The sequence below is a fragment of the Leucoraja erinacea genome, chromosome 8 (genome assembly GCF_028641065.1).
Source record: "Leucoraja erinacea ecotype New England chromosome 8, Leri_hhj_1, whole genome shotgun sequence".
Lineage (NCBI taxonomy): Eukaryota > Metazoa > Chordata > Chondrichthyes > Rajiformes > Rajidae > Leucoraja > Leucoraja erinaceus.
In genome coordinates this window covers 24,330,825-24,346,979 of record NC_073384.1, presented here as the reverse complement: position 1 = coordinate 24,346,979, position 16,155 = coordinate 24,330,825, and the positions used below count along the sequence as shown (strand labels likewise).

At 39.0% G+C, this 16,155-nt stretch overlaps 1 protein-coding gene across 3 annotated transcripts in view; it reads left to right on the top strand.

Annotated features, from left to right (window-relative positions):
• Window positions 1-14,729, top strand: part of phf10 (PHD finger protein 10) — a 41,677-nt gene extending 26,948 nt beyond the window's left edge. For all 3 annotated transcript variants that reach the window (XM_055639238.1, XM_055639237.1, XM_055639239.1), the window contains exons 10-12: window positions 11,841-11,949; window positions 13,146-13,334; window positions 14,474-14,729. In XM_055639238.1, the coding sequence (XP_055495213.1) occupies window positions 11,841-11,949; window positions 13,146-13,334; window positions 14,474-14,559 (384 nt within the window). In that variant the 3' untranslated portion in view covers window positions 14,560-14,729. The remainder of the gene's footprint in view (window positions 1-11,840; window positions 11,950-13,145; window positions 13,335-14,473) is intronic.
• Window positions 14,730-16,155: the final 1,426 nt, after the last annotated feature.

Sequence of the window (16,155 nt, the reverse complement as noted above, 5' to 3'; positions counted from 1 at the left end):
GCTGCTTTCTTAGTTCACATGTACTATTTGACACTTAATCACTATCTTGATTCTGTTGCTAAAGAGGGTCCTTTATCTTAAAGGTCAAAGATGTATTTTTTTGACAATTTTTGAAATTCAAATGTTTTTACATTGTTACATAGCTTGGCAGTGTTATATGTTTTTCTAGCTTCACTATTTTCCCTTGGGGCATTTAGGATGGTGTTCGTTTAGAACATAGAGTGAAATTGCAAAACCTAGACTTTTGGCACCGTCAGGTGGTACAATTCAGATTGAACGGTAATGGACAAAGACTAAAGCACGTTGCACACTGAAGTCCAATGGCCATAAATTCTAATTCAGCTTATGTTATGGTGAAACAATAATGGTTTGAACCTCCTTACTAAAATGTTATATTAAGATCATCCTTTTGAAACATTACAGGCCATTATATCTCAAAAGGAGAATTTTGCATTGTAATTACGACATGCATTGTAGTACTTTAAGTGAGGAACAAATTTGTGCTCAAATTTAATTGTTCACTGTAGTCATTGAGATTGATTGTGGTCTGTTGCAATGCCTGAAATTAAATCTACTTCATATGTTAATATCTCTTACTTAAAGCCAGGTTTAATTTGGAAAGCTGGTGTGATGTCCCTGAAAACTTTACAGAAGATTGAACATCACATCAACTTTGAGGTTCACAGAGAAAAGCAACAATTAAATCTGTGCAGGGTGATCACTTTTAGGTGCTGAAAGCCATTTTAAAGTGAAGCAAATTACCAAGCACTTCAAATGTTTTGGTATCAGTGTTGGATGCTGCTTTAGTTTTTGTTACATTTCAGCATATTAAGTGTTGAACATAAAATGGAAGACAATGAATGAGCCCAGGAATGGTCACCAGATATTTTCATTGCTGCATCCAGATTTTTTTTTAAATGTACCCATTATCTACAATATAGAAAAAGGCTACTTCCTGGAAATCCAAGGAGTATTATCTTTTTTGATGGTGCCAAGAGTAACATCAGTGATTTACAATGGATGGTTAACTGCTTTTAACGTTACTGTGTTTATTAATGGAAAAGGATAATCAAAAAGTGAATATATTATAACAAACTCTGGAACATTTCTTTTCAAGAAAAGATTATGTGAATCTGATAATATTTAACCTGGATTTTATCTTAAATACAGCTGGATTTCTGTCATGGTGAAATTGACCACGTCAGCATCTTACTGAGTTATACGTAGCTCCCTATACGTTGGTGGGGAGAGAGTGAGAGAGGAGAACGGGGGGACGAGCTAATCCAGGGAGTATGATGTGGCCAGAGGAGCCCAAAACCTGGACTTTAGATTCTAGCCTAACAATTAGCCTGGCCCAGTCATTTGTATGACTGTAACATGACATCCGATAGTAACGTTACCCAACCTTCTCCACTGTCCTAAATACCACCAATTTTGGTGTCATCTGCAGACTTACTCATTGTGCCACTTACATTCCTTTCCAAATCATTGATGCATGACAAACAAAAGAGGGTTTAGCACAGATCACCAATGGTTACATGTCTCCAATCTGGAAAACAATCCTACTGTATTCCACCGTATCACCTTCTGACTCTTACGAACAGCCAATTTTATATCAAATTTGCTACCTGAAAAGAAGATACAAAAATCTCTACCAGGGTTCTCGAAATCTTCTCCTTTCTTCCCCCAATGTCCCAGGATACACTTTGTCAGGATCTGCATTCATCCACCTTTTTGAGCTCCAAGACCACTACTACCTCTCTTCATAATGTCTTTGTGCTTCAGAATATCTTGTCCTTTGCTCTGAATCACAAGCTTCTATCCTTCTTTACTGTAAATGCAGATGCAAAGTATTCATTTAGGACCTTGCTTTTCTCTCAGGGCTCCACACATAATTACCACACTGACCCTTAAAATAACTTGCTCTCTCCCTAGTTACCCTTTTGGTCTTTGCATCCAGAATATTTTGGGATTTGTTTTACCTTCTGTGCCAGGGATATCTCCGGTCTCCTTTTTGCCCCCTTAATTTCCTTTTTAACATTGCTCCTATGTCTAATGTATTTGATCAGAGATGACTATACCTGACATGCCTAATTTTTCCTGACCAAAGCCTCAATATCCATCAACAACCAGGGTTCCCTATTATTGCCAGCCTTGCCCTTACCTTTAATAGGACAATGCTGGCCCTGAACTCTCCCTTTTAACAGTCTTCCAAGCAGAATGTCCCTCTACAGACACAAAATGCCTGAGTAACTCAGTGGGACAGGCAGCATCTCTGGAAAGAAAGAAGGGTCTTGATCTGAAACGACACCCATTCCTTCTCTCCAGAGATGCTGCCTGTCCCACTGAGTTACTCCAGCATTTTGTGTCTATCTTGTGTCAACTGGCATCTGCAGTTCCTTCCTACACGTAATGTTCCTTTACCCGCTTTCAGCCTCTCCCAGTCAACCTTTGGTTCATGCAGAATAAGATAATATTTTTGAGTGATGAGAAGGGAAGGTGGGGAAATTTCAGACTTTTGCTGTGCTTTTTTTTGCCAAAATCCAAACGATAATTGTCACAATTTGGCACAAGAATTAAGCAGTTTCCTATCCATTACTTTTGAAGAGGAATGAAAGTTAATATTTATTTTTGTTTTGATATAGGTTAGCATTTTACTCTTGAAGTGTTTTATTTTGACTACAATAATCTATGATTTTTTTTTCCTGTTAAGCTCAGTGTGAAATATTGTTTTTGGTGCTTAAATGTTTGTTTTAATATAAAACTGTTGACAAGATGCTATGTTTAAGCAAAGCTGTCCTATACTGAGATAATTTCACTCCTGATTAAGCATATTGCACAATAGAACAACTACATAGTAATTCTGACATTGTAAAAGCTCGTTCGTTGTTCTGATATTTAGCTTGGATCTGTTTAATAGTGTGTGACAAATTTGCTACCGACTTTGAGCCCAAGATTATCTTTATTGCTTTTTCTTTTGAGCCAATTCACTTCTACTAAAGGTGATAACTTTCAATTATCAAAATGCCTTGGAATTAGAATTGCCTGCCTCAAAACTATGGCAGGAAATGGTTTGAAATGGTGCCTTGTGTTAGTAATTTGTAGGCGTTATCACAGTTTTGCACCACTCTGTTCGTTTTCATTCATCACCATTGCTCCACAGAACAAGTTCAAGCCAAGAAGCCTGCTACTGACATCTCCATCTGTCTGAGGGGATGATTTTTTTTATTTTTTATGGGTGTAGCATTTGCCTAAACTTGGGTGTCCAGATTTTATAAACGTTTTATATTTAAGCCTTAATGTCCAGTGCAGAATAGAATGTTGCAAATTTGAATTTAAGTGTTGGATATTATGCATTTTTGATCACTGACACTAAATTCTTGAGTTCAGTCAAAGTGTGGAAATGAGTATAACACTAACCAAAACTCATCAGTGCATTTCATGCGAGCAGCCAACAACAATTTATTTTTCTCTCCCTGAATTGAAAATAGAAATTGGAACTTAACTTCATACCTTTTCCCCTTTGGCTGAGAAGTGAAGGAATACCATATTAATGGTATCTCGATGATATTATAAGCAATATTTTGAAATTGCTTAACCTATTTTACCAGTTGCTTATGAAATGCAATCAACAACAATAAGTTACATTTAAATGGCATCTTTAATGTAACAAAAAATATTCAAAGGCACTTCTCCGCAACACGATCCAATAAAGAAGGATTCATGTAAAATAAGTACTGATGACCTAAGTTGGTCAGATGGTAGTTTATTCCAACCGTTGCAGCAAAGGGACATAGAGGTTTGTGGAACAAATTCCAAAGCTTAGGTCTTTGGCAGCCTTCATTATAGAATGGTTAAATTCAGGAATTTGAGGATTCAGTTAAAATTAATTTTCTCAGAATCATTCCACTTTGACACAGGAAATGGTTATTGGACTTTACATCCTCATGTTCCTACTTGTGAGTTCTAGTTAATGTTGCATGCTGCTGTTCTTGAAGCAAAGAAATCCCAACAACAGATCTCTTCACTAATCCAGATAGATGGTTGGAAATTCTGGATATTTCAACTACCAAACAATTGGTATAGTATTGTATACTATATATGGTACACTATATATGGAATTGTTTCTATTGTTCTGTAGTTTTTTATAAGTAAAACCTGTAAGGAGATGTGGCTTTTTCTTCCACTAACAGCACCTAAGTTATCACTTTAATTTGGTGGTTGTCTTCTCACTACTTTCATAAGGTCATAGCTTCCAGACCCCTGCTTGGGCTGGAATGCATAACTTAGGTCATTGTAGAGGAGTGCTGTACTGTCTGAGATGCATAAAATGGTATCCTATGATGCAGTATTGTTTTCCACTTAAAATTTATGTTTTAAATATATTAACATCTCATTGACATGTCAGAGAGTACTGGTATGTCTCTTAGTATTCTGGTACTCTTAGTCAATAACAATTTTGGATGTATGAAGATTTGGAAAAACCGCACATTACGACTGGGTGGAGAGTGGAAACAGAACAGACGTTGGGAAGTCAATAACAAATTGCGGTTTAAAGCATAATGTAGTGATTAAATATCCAAAACTGATTTGGAGATACGAGTTGACCCTGAAACTACTAGATTGTTGTAAAAACAGATTTATTGTTTACTAAATTGAACTTTAATTCCCCAGCTGCCGTGCTGGGATTTCAGCTTGTATCTCCAAGTCAATTGCCTTTGGCTCCGGATACTCAATCACTACATTAACCTTCAATCCCCTGCTGATTTCCCAGGCTGTTCTTTTTCTACTCTCCTTCCAGTCCGAGTAGTTTCTCCATGCTCATGTACAGTCTGAGTTGTTGTTGTTGTGCAACGCAGTAAGGGACACATCTGAGTACTCTCCAACATTCTTCATGGAAGTAAAACTGCCACCTTTACAGAGTCTGTTCTGTGTGTATGTGTTGCCAGATCCACAGCGATGTGGAGTCCTTGCGACCCTCTGAAATGGCCTATTTCAGAGATAGTTAGGAATGGGTAATAAACGATGACCCAGATAGCAACACCTTAATCTTGTGAATTAATGCATTTGAAAAATGGTTGACAAATAGCTGGACGTTATTCAGTTTGCCCTGGCACACTTTAACCGTAGGTGGAAAATTTCTTGAACTCCAAGTCCTGAGCCAAATGGGAATATCCTGTTTGCTCTTGCTTGTTAAGTTTTGACAGAGGTGTTTGAGAATTTCAATTACGTATACAGTGCCCTCCATAAAGTTTGGGACAAAGACCTTTTATTTAATTATTTGCCTCTTTACTCCACAATTTGAGTTTTGTAATAGAAAAAAATCACATGTGGTTAAAGTGCACATTGTCAGATTTTAATAAAGGCCATTTATATACATTTTGGTTTCACCATGTAGAAATTACAGCTGTTTTTATACATCATATGCCCCGCTCGATCATGACTGACCATGGGTGATGCATCCTAGTTGTTGGCAGCTTGCTCCAAACCTCGGCTGGAGCAGCATCACTTGTGGCTGAAGAGACCAATGCGGGAGTGACAGTCTCTGTGGCAAAGGTCACATTTGTGTGTGGTCTCTGGTTTGTTGAAGTTGCTGTGCTCCTTTCTGCGTGCCCGCTTGTCTTCCGCAGCGTTCAACACTTTCTCTTCCCCCGTTTTGAGATGTTGGTTCAGGGTGCATCTCCACCTCGTGCGGTCAGCTGCAAGGCTCTCCCAGGACTCCACATCGATGTTGAGAGCCTTCATATCTCTCTTGCAGACATCCTTGTAACGTAGCTGGGGGCGGCCGATGATTCTCCTCCCAGATGTCGGCTCTCCATAGAGGATGTCTTTTGGAATACGGCCATCCTCCATGCGGTGGACATGGCCCAGCCACCGCCATCTGCGCTGCCTGAGTAGAGTGTACATACTGGGAAGGCCAGCGCGAGACAGGATCTTGGCGTTGGACACTGTCTTGCCAGGATATGCCCTGGATACGGCAGATGCTTCTCAGGTGCAAGGTGTTGAGTCTTCTCTCCTGCCTGGCACATGTAGTCTCACTGCCGCACAGCAGCGTGCTGATGACACAGGCGGTGTAGACTGCTAGCTTTGTCTTCACTGTCAGCTTTGGGTTGGTCCACACTCGAGTTGTGAGGCGAGCGAGAGTTGTAGCTGCCTTCCCGATCCTCTTAGCAATCTCTGTGTCCAAGGAGAGGTTGTCGGTGATGGTGGAGCCGAGGTACGTGAACTGATGGACGGCATCAAGTTCGTAGTCGTCGATGGTGATGACAGGCGGCACCTCTGTATCCTGCCCCAAAACGTTTATTTTCTTCACGCTGATGGTCAGCCCGAAGTCCTTGCATGCCCGATAGAAGCAGTCCATCAGTGACTGTAGTTCCTGCTGGGTGTGGGACATAACTGCTGCGTCGTCGGCAAACCACATGTCTCTGATGAGAGCTTCACGTACTTTTGTCTTTGCTCTGAGGCGGGTGAGGTTGAAGAGCCTGCCAACTGATCTAGTACGAGGGTAGATCCCCTCTGTTGCAGTGCCGAAGGCATGTTTCAGGAGCAGAGCATAGAAAATCCCAAAGAGTGTGGGAGCGAGGACGCAGCCTTATTTGACGCCACTGCGGATGTCGAAGGGCTCGGAGAAACTGCCATTGAACTGCACTGTCCCCTTTGTTGATGTGGAAGGGTTCTATCATGCTCTGCAGTTTTGGTGTGCAACAATCTTTGGCAGAGCCTCAAATAGGCCATCTCTGCTGACGAGGTCGAACGTGAGGTCAATGAAAGCAACATACAGGGGCATCCGCTGTTTTCTGCACCTCCTAGAGCTGGCGAAGGGAGAAGACCATGTCTACCGTTGACCTTCCAGCTCGGAAACCGCACTGTGACTCTGGGTAGACACGTTCTGCCAGCTTCTAGAGGCCGATCAAGATGACCCGAGCAAAGACCTTGCCGATGATGTTGAGGAGGGAGATGCTTCTGTAGTTGCAGTCACTTCTCTAGCCCCCCCCCCCCCCATTTCAGGACACCATAATGTTTGGGACACAGCAATGTCATGTAAATGAAAGTAGTCATGTTTAGTATTTTGTTGCATATCCTTTACATACAATGACTGCTTGAAGTCTGCGATTCATAACATCATCAGTTGCTGGGTATCTTCTCTGGTAATGCTCTGCCAGGCCTGTATTGCATCTTTAGCTTATGCTTATTTTGGGGGCTAGTCCCCTTCAATTTTCTCTTCAGCATATAAAAGGCATGTTCAATTGGGTTCAGATCGGGGGATTGACTTGGCCACTCAAGAATTGGCCACTTTTTAGCTTTGAAAAACTCTTTGAAAAATTGCTTTAGCAATGTGTTTGGGATCATTATCTTGCTGTAGAATGAACTGCCGGCCAATGAGTATTGTGGCATTTGTTTGAACTTGAGCAGGTAGGATGTGTTTATACACTTCAGAACTCGTTATGTTACGACCATCAGCAGTTGTATCATCACTGAAGATAAGTGAGCCAGTACCTTCAGCAGCCCAAGCCATAACACCCTCACCACTGTATTTCACAGATGAGGTGGTATGCTTTAGATCTTGGGCAGTTCCTTCTCTCCTCCATACTTTTCTCTTGCCATCACTCTGATATACAAGTTAATCTTCGTCTCATCTGTCCACAAGACCTTTTTTCAGAACTGTGGTTGCTCTTTTAAGTACTATTTGGTAAACTGTAACGTGGCCATCCTATTTTTGCAGCTAACCAGTGGTTTGCATCTTGCAGTGTAACCTCTGTATTTCTATTCATGAAGTCTTCTGCCGACAATGGTCATTGACAAATCCACACTTGACTCCTGAAGAGTGTTTCTGATCTGTCTGACAGGTGTTTGGGGAATTTTCTTTATTATAGAGAGAATTCTTCTGTCATCAGCTGTGGAGGTCTTCCTTGACCTGCCATTCCCTTTGCGATTAGTAAGGTCACCAGAGCTCTCTTTCTTCTTAATGATGTTCCAAACAGTTGATTTTGGTAAGCCTAAGGGTTGGCTGATGTCTCTAACAGTTTTATTCTTGTTTCTCAGTCTCATAATGGCTTCTTTGACTTTCATTGGCACAACTTTGGTCCTCATGTTGTTAAACAGCAATAAAAGTTTCCAAAGGTGATAGAAAGACTGGAGGAAAGACTAGGTGCTGAGAGCTCTCTTATACCTGCATTAAGGAGACAATTATTACGCACCTGAGCAATTACAAACACCTGTAAAGCCATGTGTCCCAAACATTATGGTGCCCTGACATGGGCGGGACTATGTATAAACACTGCTGTAATTTCTACATGGTCAAATCAAAATGTATAAAAATGGCCTTTATTAAAATCTGACAATGTGCGCTTTATCCACAAGATTTTGTCTATTACAAATCTCAAATTGTGGAGTACAGAGAAAAACAAACAAATCATCTTCTTTTCGTGTCCATCTTGTTACAAATGTTGACCTCGCTGTCATCGTCCGTACTGAAAGAGACACAGGCTTCCGGCGACAATCAGTGGAAGCCATCACTTGTCGCAATAGATGATGGTGGGAGCAGAATTAGCTCGGGATTCTTCCAGTTTCCAGTCCCGCTAAATAAATAAATGATGGGTCTTTGTCCCAAACATTATGGAGGGCATTGTATATATCAAGTGCCAGTGTGTTAAAATGTACAGCATAACATTTAGTTTGTGGCCATTGTAACTGCAGTATTAGTAAGCTACAAGAAGATGACATTAACTTTCTGAAACAAAATATAGGCGCAAAATAACATTTCGCATGGCCAACCATCAAACTACTTTTTAACCGACTACATAAACAACACAGATACAGAATAGTTTAACATCTTGCATCCTATGCATACAAGCACTTTTTTAAAACATATATGTAGCTGTTCGTGTCTTTATTAATTGTTGTAGGATGATCGTAATTTATTGAGTGGATGATACACACTTTCTCCTAAAATTGCAGAACACGGAAAGAAACTGAGAGGGTTGAAACCAATCTGAACTGTTCTTTCTAATATCTCTGAGGGCTTCTGCTCCAGGGATCAGTGCAGTTAATCGTACAATGTTAAATGTTCAGACATTTTTTTAATGTTAGTTTTCTGAAAAACAATGAAGAAGAGTAATCAGAACTGTAAAAATAGTTAAAATGCTTCTTTGTTTGAATAGTTTCTAAGCTGTAGAATTATTTTATAGTATGTTATTTGAGAGGTGTTGTGTTTCAGTTCCACAGCCTCTAGTTGTTACAACATTTTTGATGTAAACTTTTAACATCTGAATTACTTTTTTAAAATAAAATATGAAGCCGATTTTAAGAGTGACTTTGTCATCTTTTAGAGAGTGAAAAGTGAATAAGCCTAACGTAGACTGTCAGCAGTCCAGAATCTATTATTTTGGGTAACATGTTAGTGCTGAGATGACAGCAGCACTTAGAGGGAACTAGTATGTGAATTATTTAATGCAAGTTATTTGATTTAACTTGGAGTTTATTTGTGAAATTAGTTTAATGATTTCTATTTTATGTATCTTTACATTTTCTGTTGGCAAAAGGCAATTTTTTTTAAAAGGTCACTGTTGAAAACTCTTAGCCAATGAGTTGGATGCATCATGGGTTGTATGTCTAACTGACAGCAAACTTCCATTGTTTAGAAGGAACACATGAAATGCTCACAATTTCTGAGTGGGACGTTATTTTTCTCCAGAAGCAATGAATGCAGGATAATTATACACATTATGTTCTTCAGTTTTCAGTCACTTATAACAATGGGATTACCAAGCTTCATGGATGACATGATTACCAATCGTGTAGACTGAATTGAAACAGCATGATCAAACACTTTTAAAAAATGTAAAACTAATCTTGAAAATTCAAAAAGATGATCTAACGATACAAGCTTCAACTGTTTTTCATTTGTTACAAGCAGGAGTTGGCCATTCAACCTCTCGCACATAATCTATCATTCAATATCAAAGCTCAACTTACTACTGTCTACATATTCCCCTGAGTCCTTGACTGAATTCTCTTCATTTTAATGCAATTGCTTCTTACTCATCTAAACTTTTGGGAATATATACATTTTCACTTTTTCTCTTGGGAATTAATCTAAAACTAGTGTATCCTGCTTTTAGTATGTGCACAGTGCTCCATTTGTGTCTCATCAAAACCTTTCAAATTGCATCAATTTCTTGCTCTGCAACCCTATGCAATAAATGTAAAAATACAATGCTGAAGTAACTCAGCGGGACAGGCAGCATCTCTGGAGAGAAAAATACAATGTGTTTAACTAATTGCTTGGTGTTTGCATTTTTGACTTGGCAACGTGTGTATAAAGATGCCCAAAATCCCTCTGAATGTTAGCATTTCTTAATCCCATACTTTTTAATGGGAGAAATTAATCTGTCGGGTCCCTGGTTAGTACCTAGTCAAGCAGACTTGAGACCTGTTTGCACTTGAATGGGAGACCACTCAGCCATTCTAGGTGCAGTTGGGGAAAATACATGATCCAACCACAATATTTATATCCAAACATGAATCTTACAGTGCATGTGTTTTTAAAATAATATAATTTCAGATTTTCCCTGTATACCTGCCAAAGTGAATATTTTCGTACATCCCTATATACTATACATTTTGTCATAATCTTGCCATTAACTGTTTTACATCTTTTTTTCTTTGTTATATCTCCTTCCAGCTTTAGATAGGTTACCCTTAACCCCATATTTTTGGTTGATATAGGCTGTGAATAACAGCAAACTCAGCTCCGATTCTTGCAACAGTATGGCAGTTACTCCTTACCATCCTGAATATAATCTGTTCATTTCTACTGTTTTTTTTTTATCCCTGAACATCTGTGTAACCGAACATATTAATCATGAACACTTAACTTGTGTAACAATCTTTAATGTTCTGGATTAAGAATAATAAAATATGTGGAGAAGTAATGATTAATCATTCTACTTGTAATAAAATTATCTGTAATATAGGTCAATTTGTTGGAGGAAGGAGAATAAACCGTATGCATTTTATCAAGTTCTTCAAGAACGTTAGACTGTCCAATGATGACATTCACAATTGGTTGATCACTGTTTTATAAGAGATGTTATATCGCATATTGTTGCTGCTAAAGTGATTAGACTGTTTCTTTTATATAAACTACCTCTGTAAGACCACATGAATTCTTATAAATACATACATTTTCTATTTACTGTTGGTGAGAGACGTTTGTTGAACAAACACACGCATATAGGCTTTTGTTTCATGGTTGTAAATAAAAGCCTTGCTTTTTATTATAAAAACGATGCAAACATGAAGGATGCATGATATTTGGTATACTGATGAAATTTGTATATTTATGTACATTTGTATCCTTTAGAAAATTGTAGGTTGGAAACAAATTGCTTCCAGGTATATGAATTTGGTTTCAATATGTTTCTAAAATTCCTAATTTTTCTGCACTGATTCCAAATCAACCCATATTATCTGAATTCCAGTTGTTCATTTGTTTTATTAATTATGGTTTGCTATAGCGCGTGCTGTTTAGTGTTTCCTCAATTTATCCTTGCCAAGATTGTGTGGGTTATACATATTATTCTATCTATGCATGCTATACATATACTATTTATTATTATTATGTATTTTGGTATGTGCCTTGATGTAGTTATTAATATGTTTAAGGTGGATCCACTGATTTAAGTTAGATTGCTGGTTTGTATTTTGCATCCAGAAGAAAGAAAATCTTTTAAAGCCTGGATTCTCTTTGCACCTGCTGAGCCCTTACTCTATGTTCTGGACTCCTAGGTTCAAGTGACATAATTTTTACAGTGCTGTTCTAACTATTGCCCTTCCAGCCTAAAATCATTCCAAATGCAATATGTGGGATTTGTCTAAAGGGTAGAGAATCCAACAAGAAAAACAAACCTGAAGCACTGATACACTGCTCCCAGTGTGACAACAGTGGTAAGTTGGCCTGAAGCAACCATTGAAAAAAAAAAAATTCTTGAATGTAACATGTTCTGTGTTTGGGAAATGACATGATAGTGAACTGGATATGTACCATTGTGATAACAGAGAATTGATACTTAAGATTACTCTTGATAAATCATTGTTATCCTATATCAGTACATGCACACAAATATCATCTTGCTTCCAGATTTGGGGAAATTGTGAGAGTGGGCATGATGATGTGTTAGCATTTTGTATATTTGCTTAAGGAACTGGTATTGCATTGAAGATGATCAGATCATTCCAAAAATAATAATCGCACCGCAATCCTTTTGATAAACTTAAGTGTATTGTCGGGTCGCTCTATCATTAGACTACCAGAGATCTTTAATGTTGCAAATATATTTTGTAGTGTAGCTCCAGGAAATATATTTTAACTTGTGGCAAGTCCATTACCAAGCCCCCTGAAAATCTTGCTGTTAAATCCTACATTGAATTTAGGAGAGACCTCTCGGAGAGTAGTTAAAATATGGATCTTACTAAATGACCACCTCCACACCCCTCCCCTGCCACAAGGTGGTTAAAGTGAATAGCACAGCTACTATTAGATGGAACCCCTGGTGTGTATGTGCAAAAAAAGCATTTACAAGCATTGGGCAGCACAAGGTAGCAGATCAGAGTTGGCATAAGTATCTCAATAAATGTTCTCATGGTTCCAGTGAACTGAGGTCAAAAGTAAACTCTTGGTAATGTCTGTGACTGATTGGATTTCCTCCATGTGCTCTGCTTTCTTCCACATGCCAAAGGTTTGTGGGGTAGGTGAATTGGACAGTATGCATTGTCCCTCGTCTGACTGGTAAATCTTGGGGCGAGTTCATGAAAATGTGGACAGATTTAAAATAAGATTAGTGTAGGATCAGTGCAAATGCTTGCTTGATGGGCGGTGGAAATTGGGTGGGCTGAAGGCCTGTTTCCATGCTGTGTGACTCTGGGAGACCCTTCTGGACTTTGGCATAGATTTGTTGGGTTGAATGGCCTCTTTTGTTCCTTAAATCCTGCATACATTTTAAAATGTGCTGGATAAGCTTGCTAGTTGTAGCTATCAGAATCATAAAGCTTTGGTCATTCTAACTTAAGTCGCATGTTTGCTGATTTTGTTTTTTGAAAGATATTTACTTTTTGAATGGATAACATGCTGATGCTTCTCATAGGACATCCATCCTGTCTGGATATGTTTTCCGAGTTAGTGGCTGTAATAAAAACCTATCCGTGGCAGTGTATGGAATGCAAGACGTGCATTGTGTGTGGCCAGCCACATCATGAGGAGGAGATGATGTTCTGCGATAAGTGCGACCGTGGGTATCACACCTTCTGTGTGGGAGTCACTGCCATCCCCTCAGGTAAATTGTATTTTAAAAACAGAGTGTAGCAACTATTGATGTGCATATATTGCTATAAATTACTTTCTTGTAATGTGCCTAGTCACATGTGACAATAAAGTATTCCATTCTATTCCAAATTATATAATTGTGAATGCCTGACTGAAGAAGTCAGAAGACCGAATGCATTTTGTTGTCTCTGTACTGTACACTGACAATGACAATTAAAATTGAATCTGAATCTGAAGAAGTGACAGATGCGATTGTTCAATATGAGAAACCTACTTTAAATTTTTGATTGGTACATGTTGCGGGCGCCGCTATTGAGGGTGCAGCGTAGGTTCACCAGGTTAATTCCCAGGATGCCGGGACTGACGTATGATGAAAGAATGGGTCGACTGGGCTTATATTCGCAGTAATTTAGAAGGAGGGGAGGGGATCTCATAGAAACATATAAAATTCTTAGAGGATTGGACAGGGTAGATACAGGAATAATGTTTCTGATGTTGGGGGAGTCCAGAGTCAGGGGTCACAGTTGAAGAATAAGGAATGAGATGAGGGAAAACTTTTTCACCCAGGGAGTTGTGAATCTGTGGGCTAAGGGAATCTCTTAGGGCTAAAGGAATCAAGGGATATGGGGGAAAAGCCGGAACGGGGTGCTGATTTTGGATGATTAGCCTTGGCCATATTGAATGGGAGTGCTGGCTTGAAGGGCCGAATGGTCTACTCCTGCACTTGTTTTCTATGTTTCTATGTCCACAACATTGTTCATAGTGACTTTATAACAAAGGCAGAATTGTTTTATTGTGGAATACACAATTCCTGTGTCTATACAACTTAGTCTTGATTGTTGTGTGCACTTGTACTACGAATAACCAATGATATTTGTTAAATAATATAAGCAACATATCAGAAAAGACTTTGGTGTTTTTAAAAATTCCACTTAAGATTTATATTTAGCATTTGGCCTCTTATTTAGTATCTTTATTGGTATTCAATAATTTGTATGGAAGCCGAATTGTATAAGTGGTGAAATAGAATAGTCTCAGCTTGTTATTGGCAACTTGTTTACAGATTGCTCCCACTGATCTCGGCACTCCTGGGTCAGTGTGTTGTATTGTCAACATTATCCAATTTACATTCTTTCAAACAATTTTCAGGTCGTTGGATCTGTGATTGCTGTTCAAATATCGCTTCCACAACCAAGAAAGGGTCACGTAGAGGAAAGAGCACCAAAGAAGGCTAAAGATAGGGTCATTTGAAGAATGTTGGCCATCTTAAAGTCCCCAATTCAGCACTGGTCAGCTATTAATGGAAGGTGCTTTCATAACATGTGTTTTTTTAAATTGTGCTTTGTATGGAAATTATTTTGAACTAAATAAATGGCTGGCTGAAATGATGCCAGGCAGTTGTGAATTTATTTTGTGTGTGATTGCGCTAACTGGATTTTTCAGCCAATTCTCCACGAACTAGATGAATTGGTCCCAATAATAGGAAATCTGAAGCAGGCCATTTGCTCTCTTGCATCTACTTTATCAGTAAGACAGTAGACAATCTCTACCTCAGCACCACTTCACCTGTATATTTTTCATGCTAATCTTTCAGTCTTGGAAGTTCCAATTATTTAAGGCATATAGTACGCTTCTCCCCATTGGTCAGGGCAGAGAGTACAAGAGTAAGGAAGTCATGATGCAACTTTGTAGGACTTTGGCTGGGCTGCAATTGAAGAATTGCATGCAGTTCTGTTTGCCCCATTATAGGAAGTTGTGAAGGTTCTGGAGAGGGTGCAGAAGTGGTTTACTAAAATTATGCCTATTAAGGGTTTTGGCAACAAAAAGTTGGACATACTTGGATTGTTTTCCCTGGAACACTGGAGGTTGTCGGAGAGACCTGATAGAAGTACATAAAATTATGAGAGGCCAAGATAGTGTAGACAGTCTGATCCTATTTCCCAGAATGGAAATATCAAATACAAGAGAGCAGAGCTTTAACATGAAGAAGTTTCAGGCAAGTTTTTTTTGTTTTTTTTACAAGTTGGTGAGTGCCTGGATTGCACTGCCAGGATTGGTGGTGGAGGCAGTTACGATAATGTGATTTGAAATACATTTGTATAAAAACATGGATATGCAGAGAATGGAGGGAGAAGCAGACAGATAAGGGTTGGTCTTGGCATCTTGTTTGGCACAGGCACTGTAGGAAGAAGGGCCTATTCCTGTCCTATGTTCATGTGTCAGAAAGGTAGGTATGTTTCTACCATTCTTGCCTATACCTCTACCCACTTTTCCACGGAGTAAGTAACTTTTCCCCCACTGTGTATCCATGTTATTAACCTGTTATTGATTTAAACATCTCAACTATCTTAACTGAAATAATGACATAGAACATAGAATTTTTCCAGCATCTGCAATACCTTCTTAAACAATAGAACATATAATAGTACAGCGCAGAAGTAGGCCCTTCATTTAAAATGATTCCAACTAATCTCCTCTGCCTTCACATGGTCCTTTTTCCCCCATCTCCTGCAGATTTATTTACCAGTATTGTACCTGCCCCACAGCACCCATGTAGCGCAGTCCAGGCATCCAGCACTATTTTGGCACAAACTTGCCCCACGCATCTCCTTTAAATTTTGCCCCTCCTACCTTAGCTATGACCCTTAAGTGACAGTTATACCCTGGGTAAAATATTTTGACTTCACTCTATGCCTACCATAATTTTATATACTTTTATCAGCTTCTGATACTCCACAGTAAACAATCCAATCTTGTCTAACCCCTCCTTATAGGTAATACCCTCTAATACAGGTGACACTGATCAACCAGAATGCACCCATCCATATTGG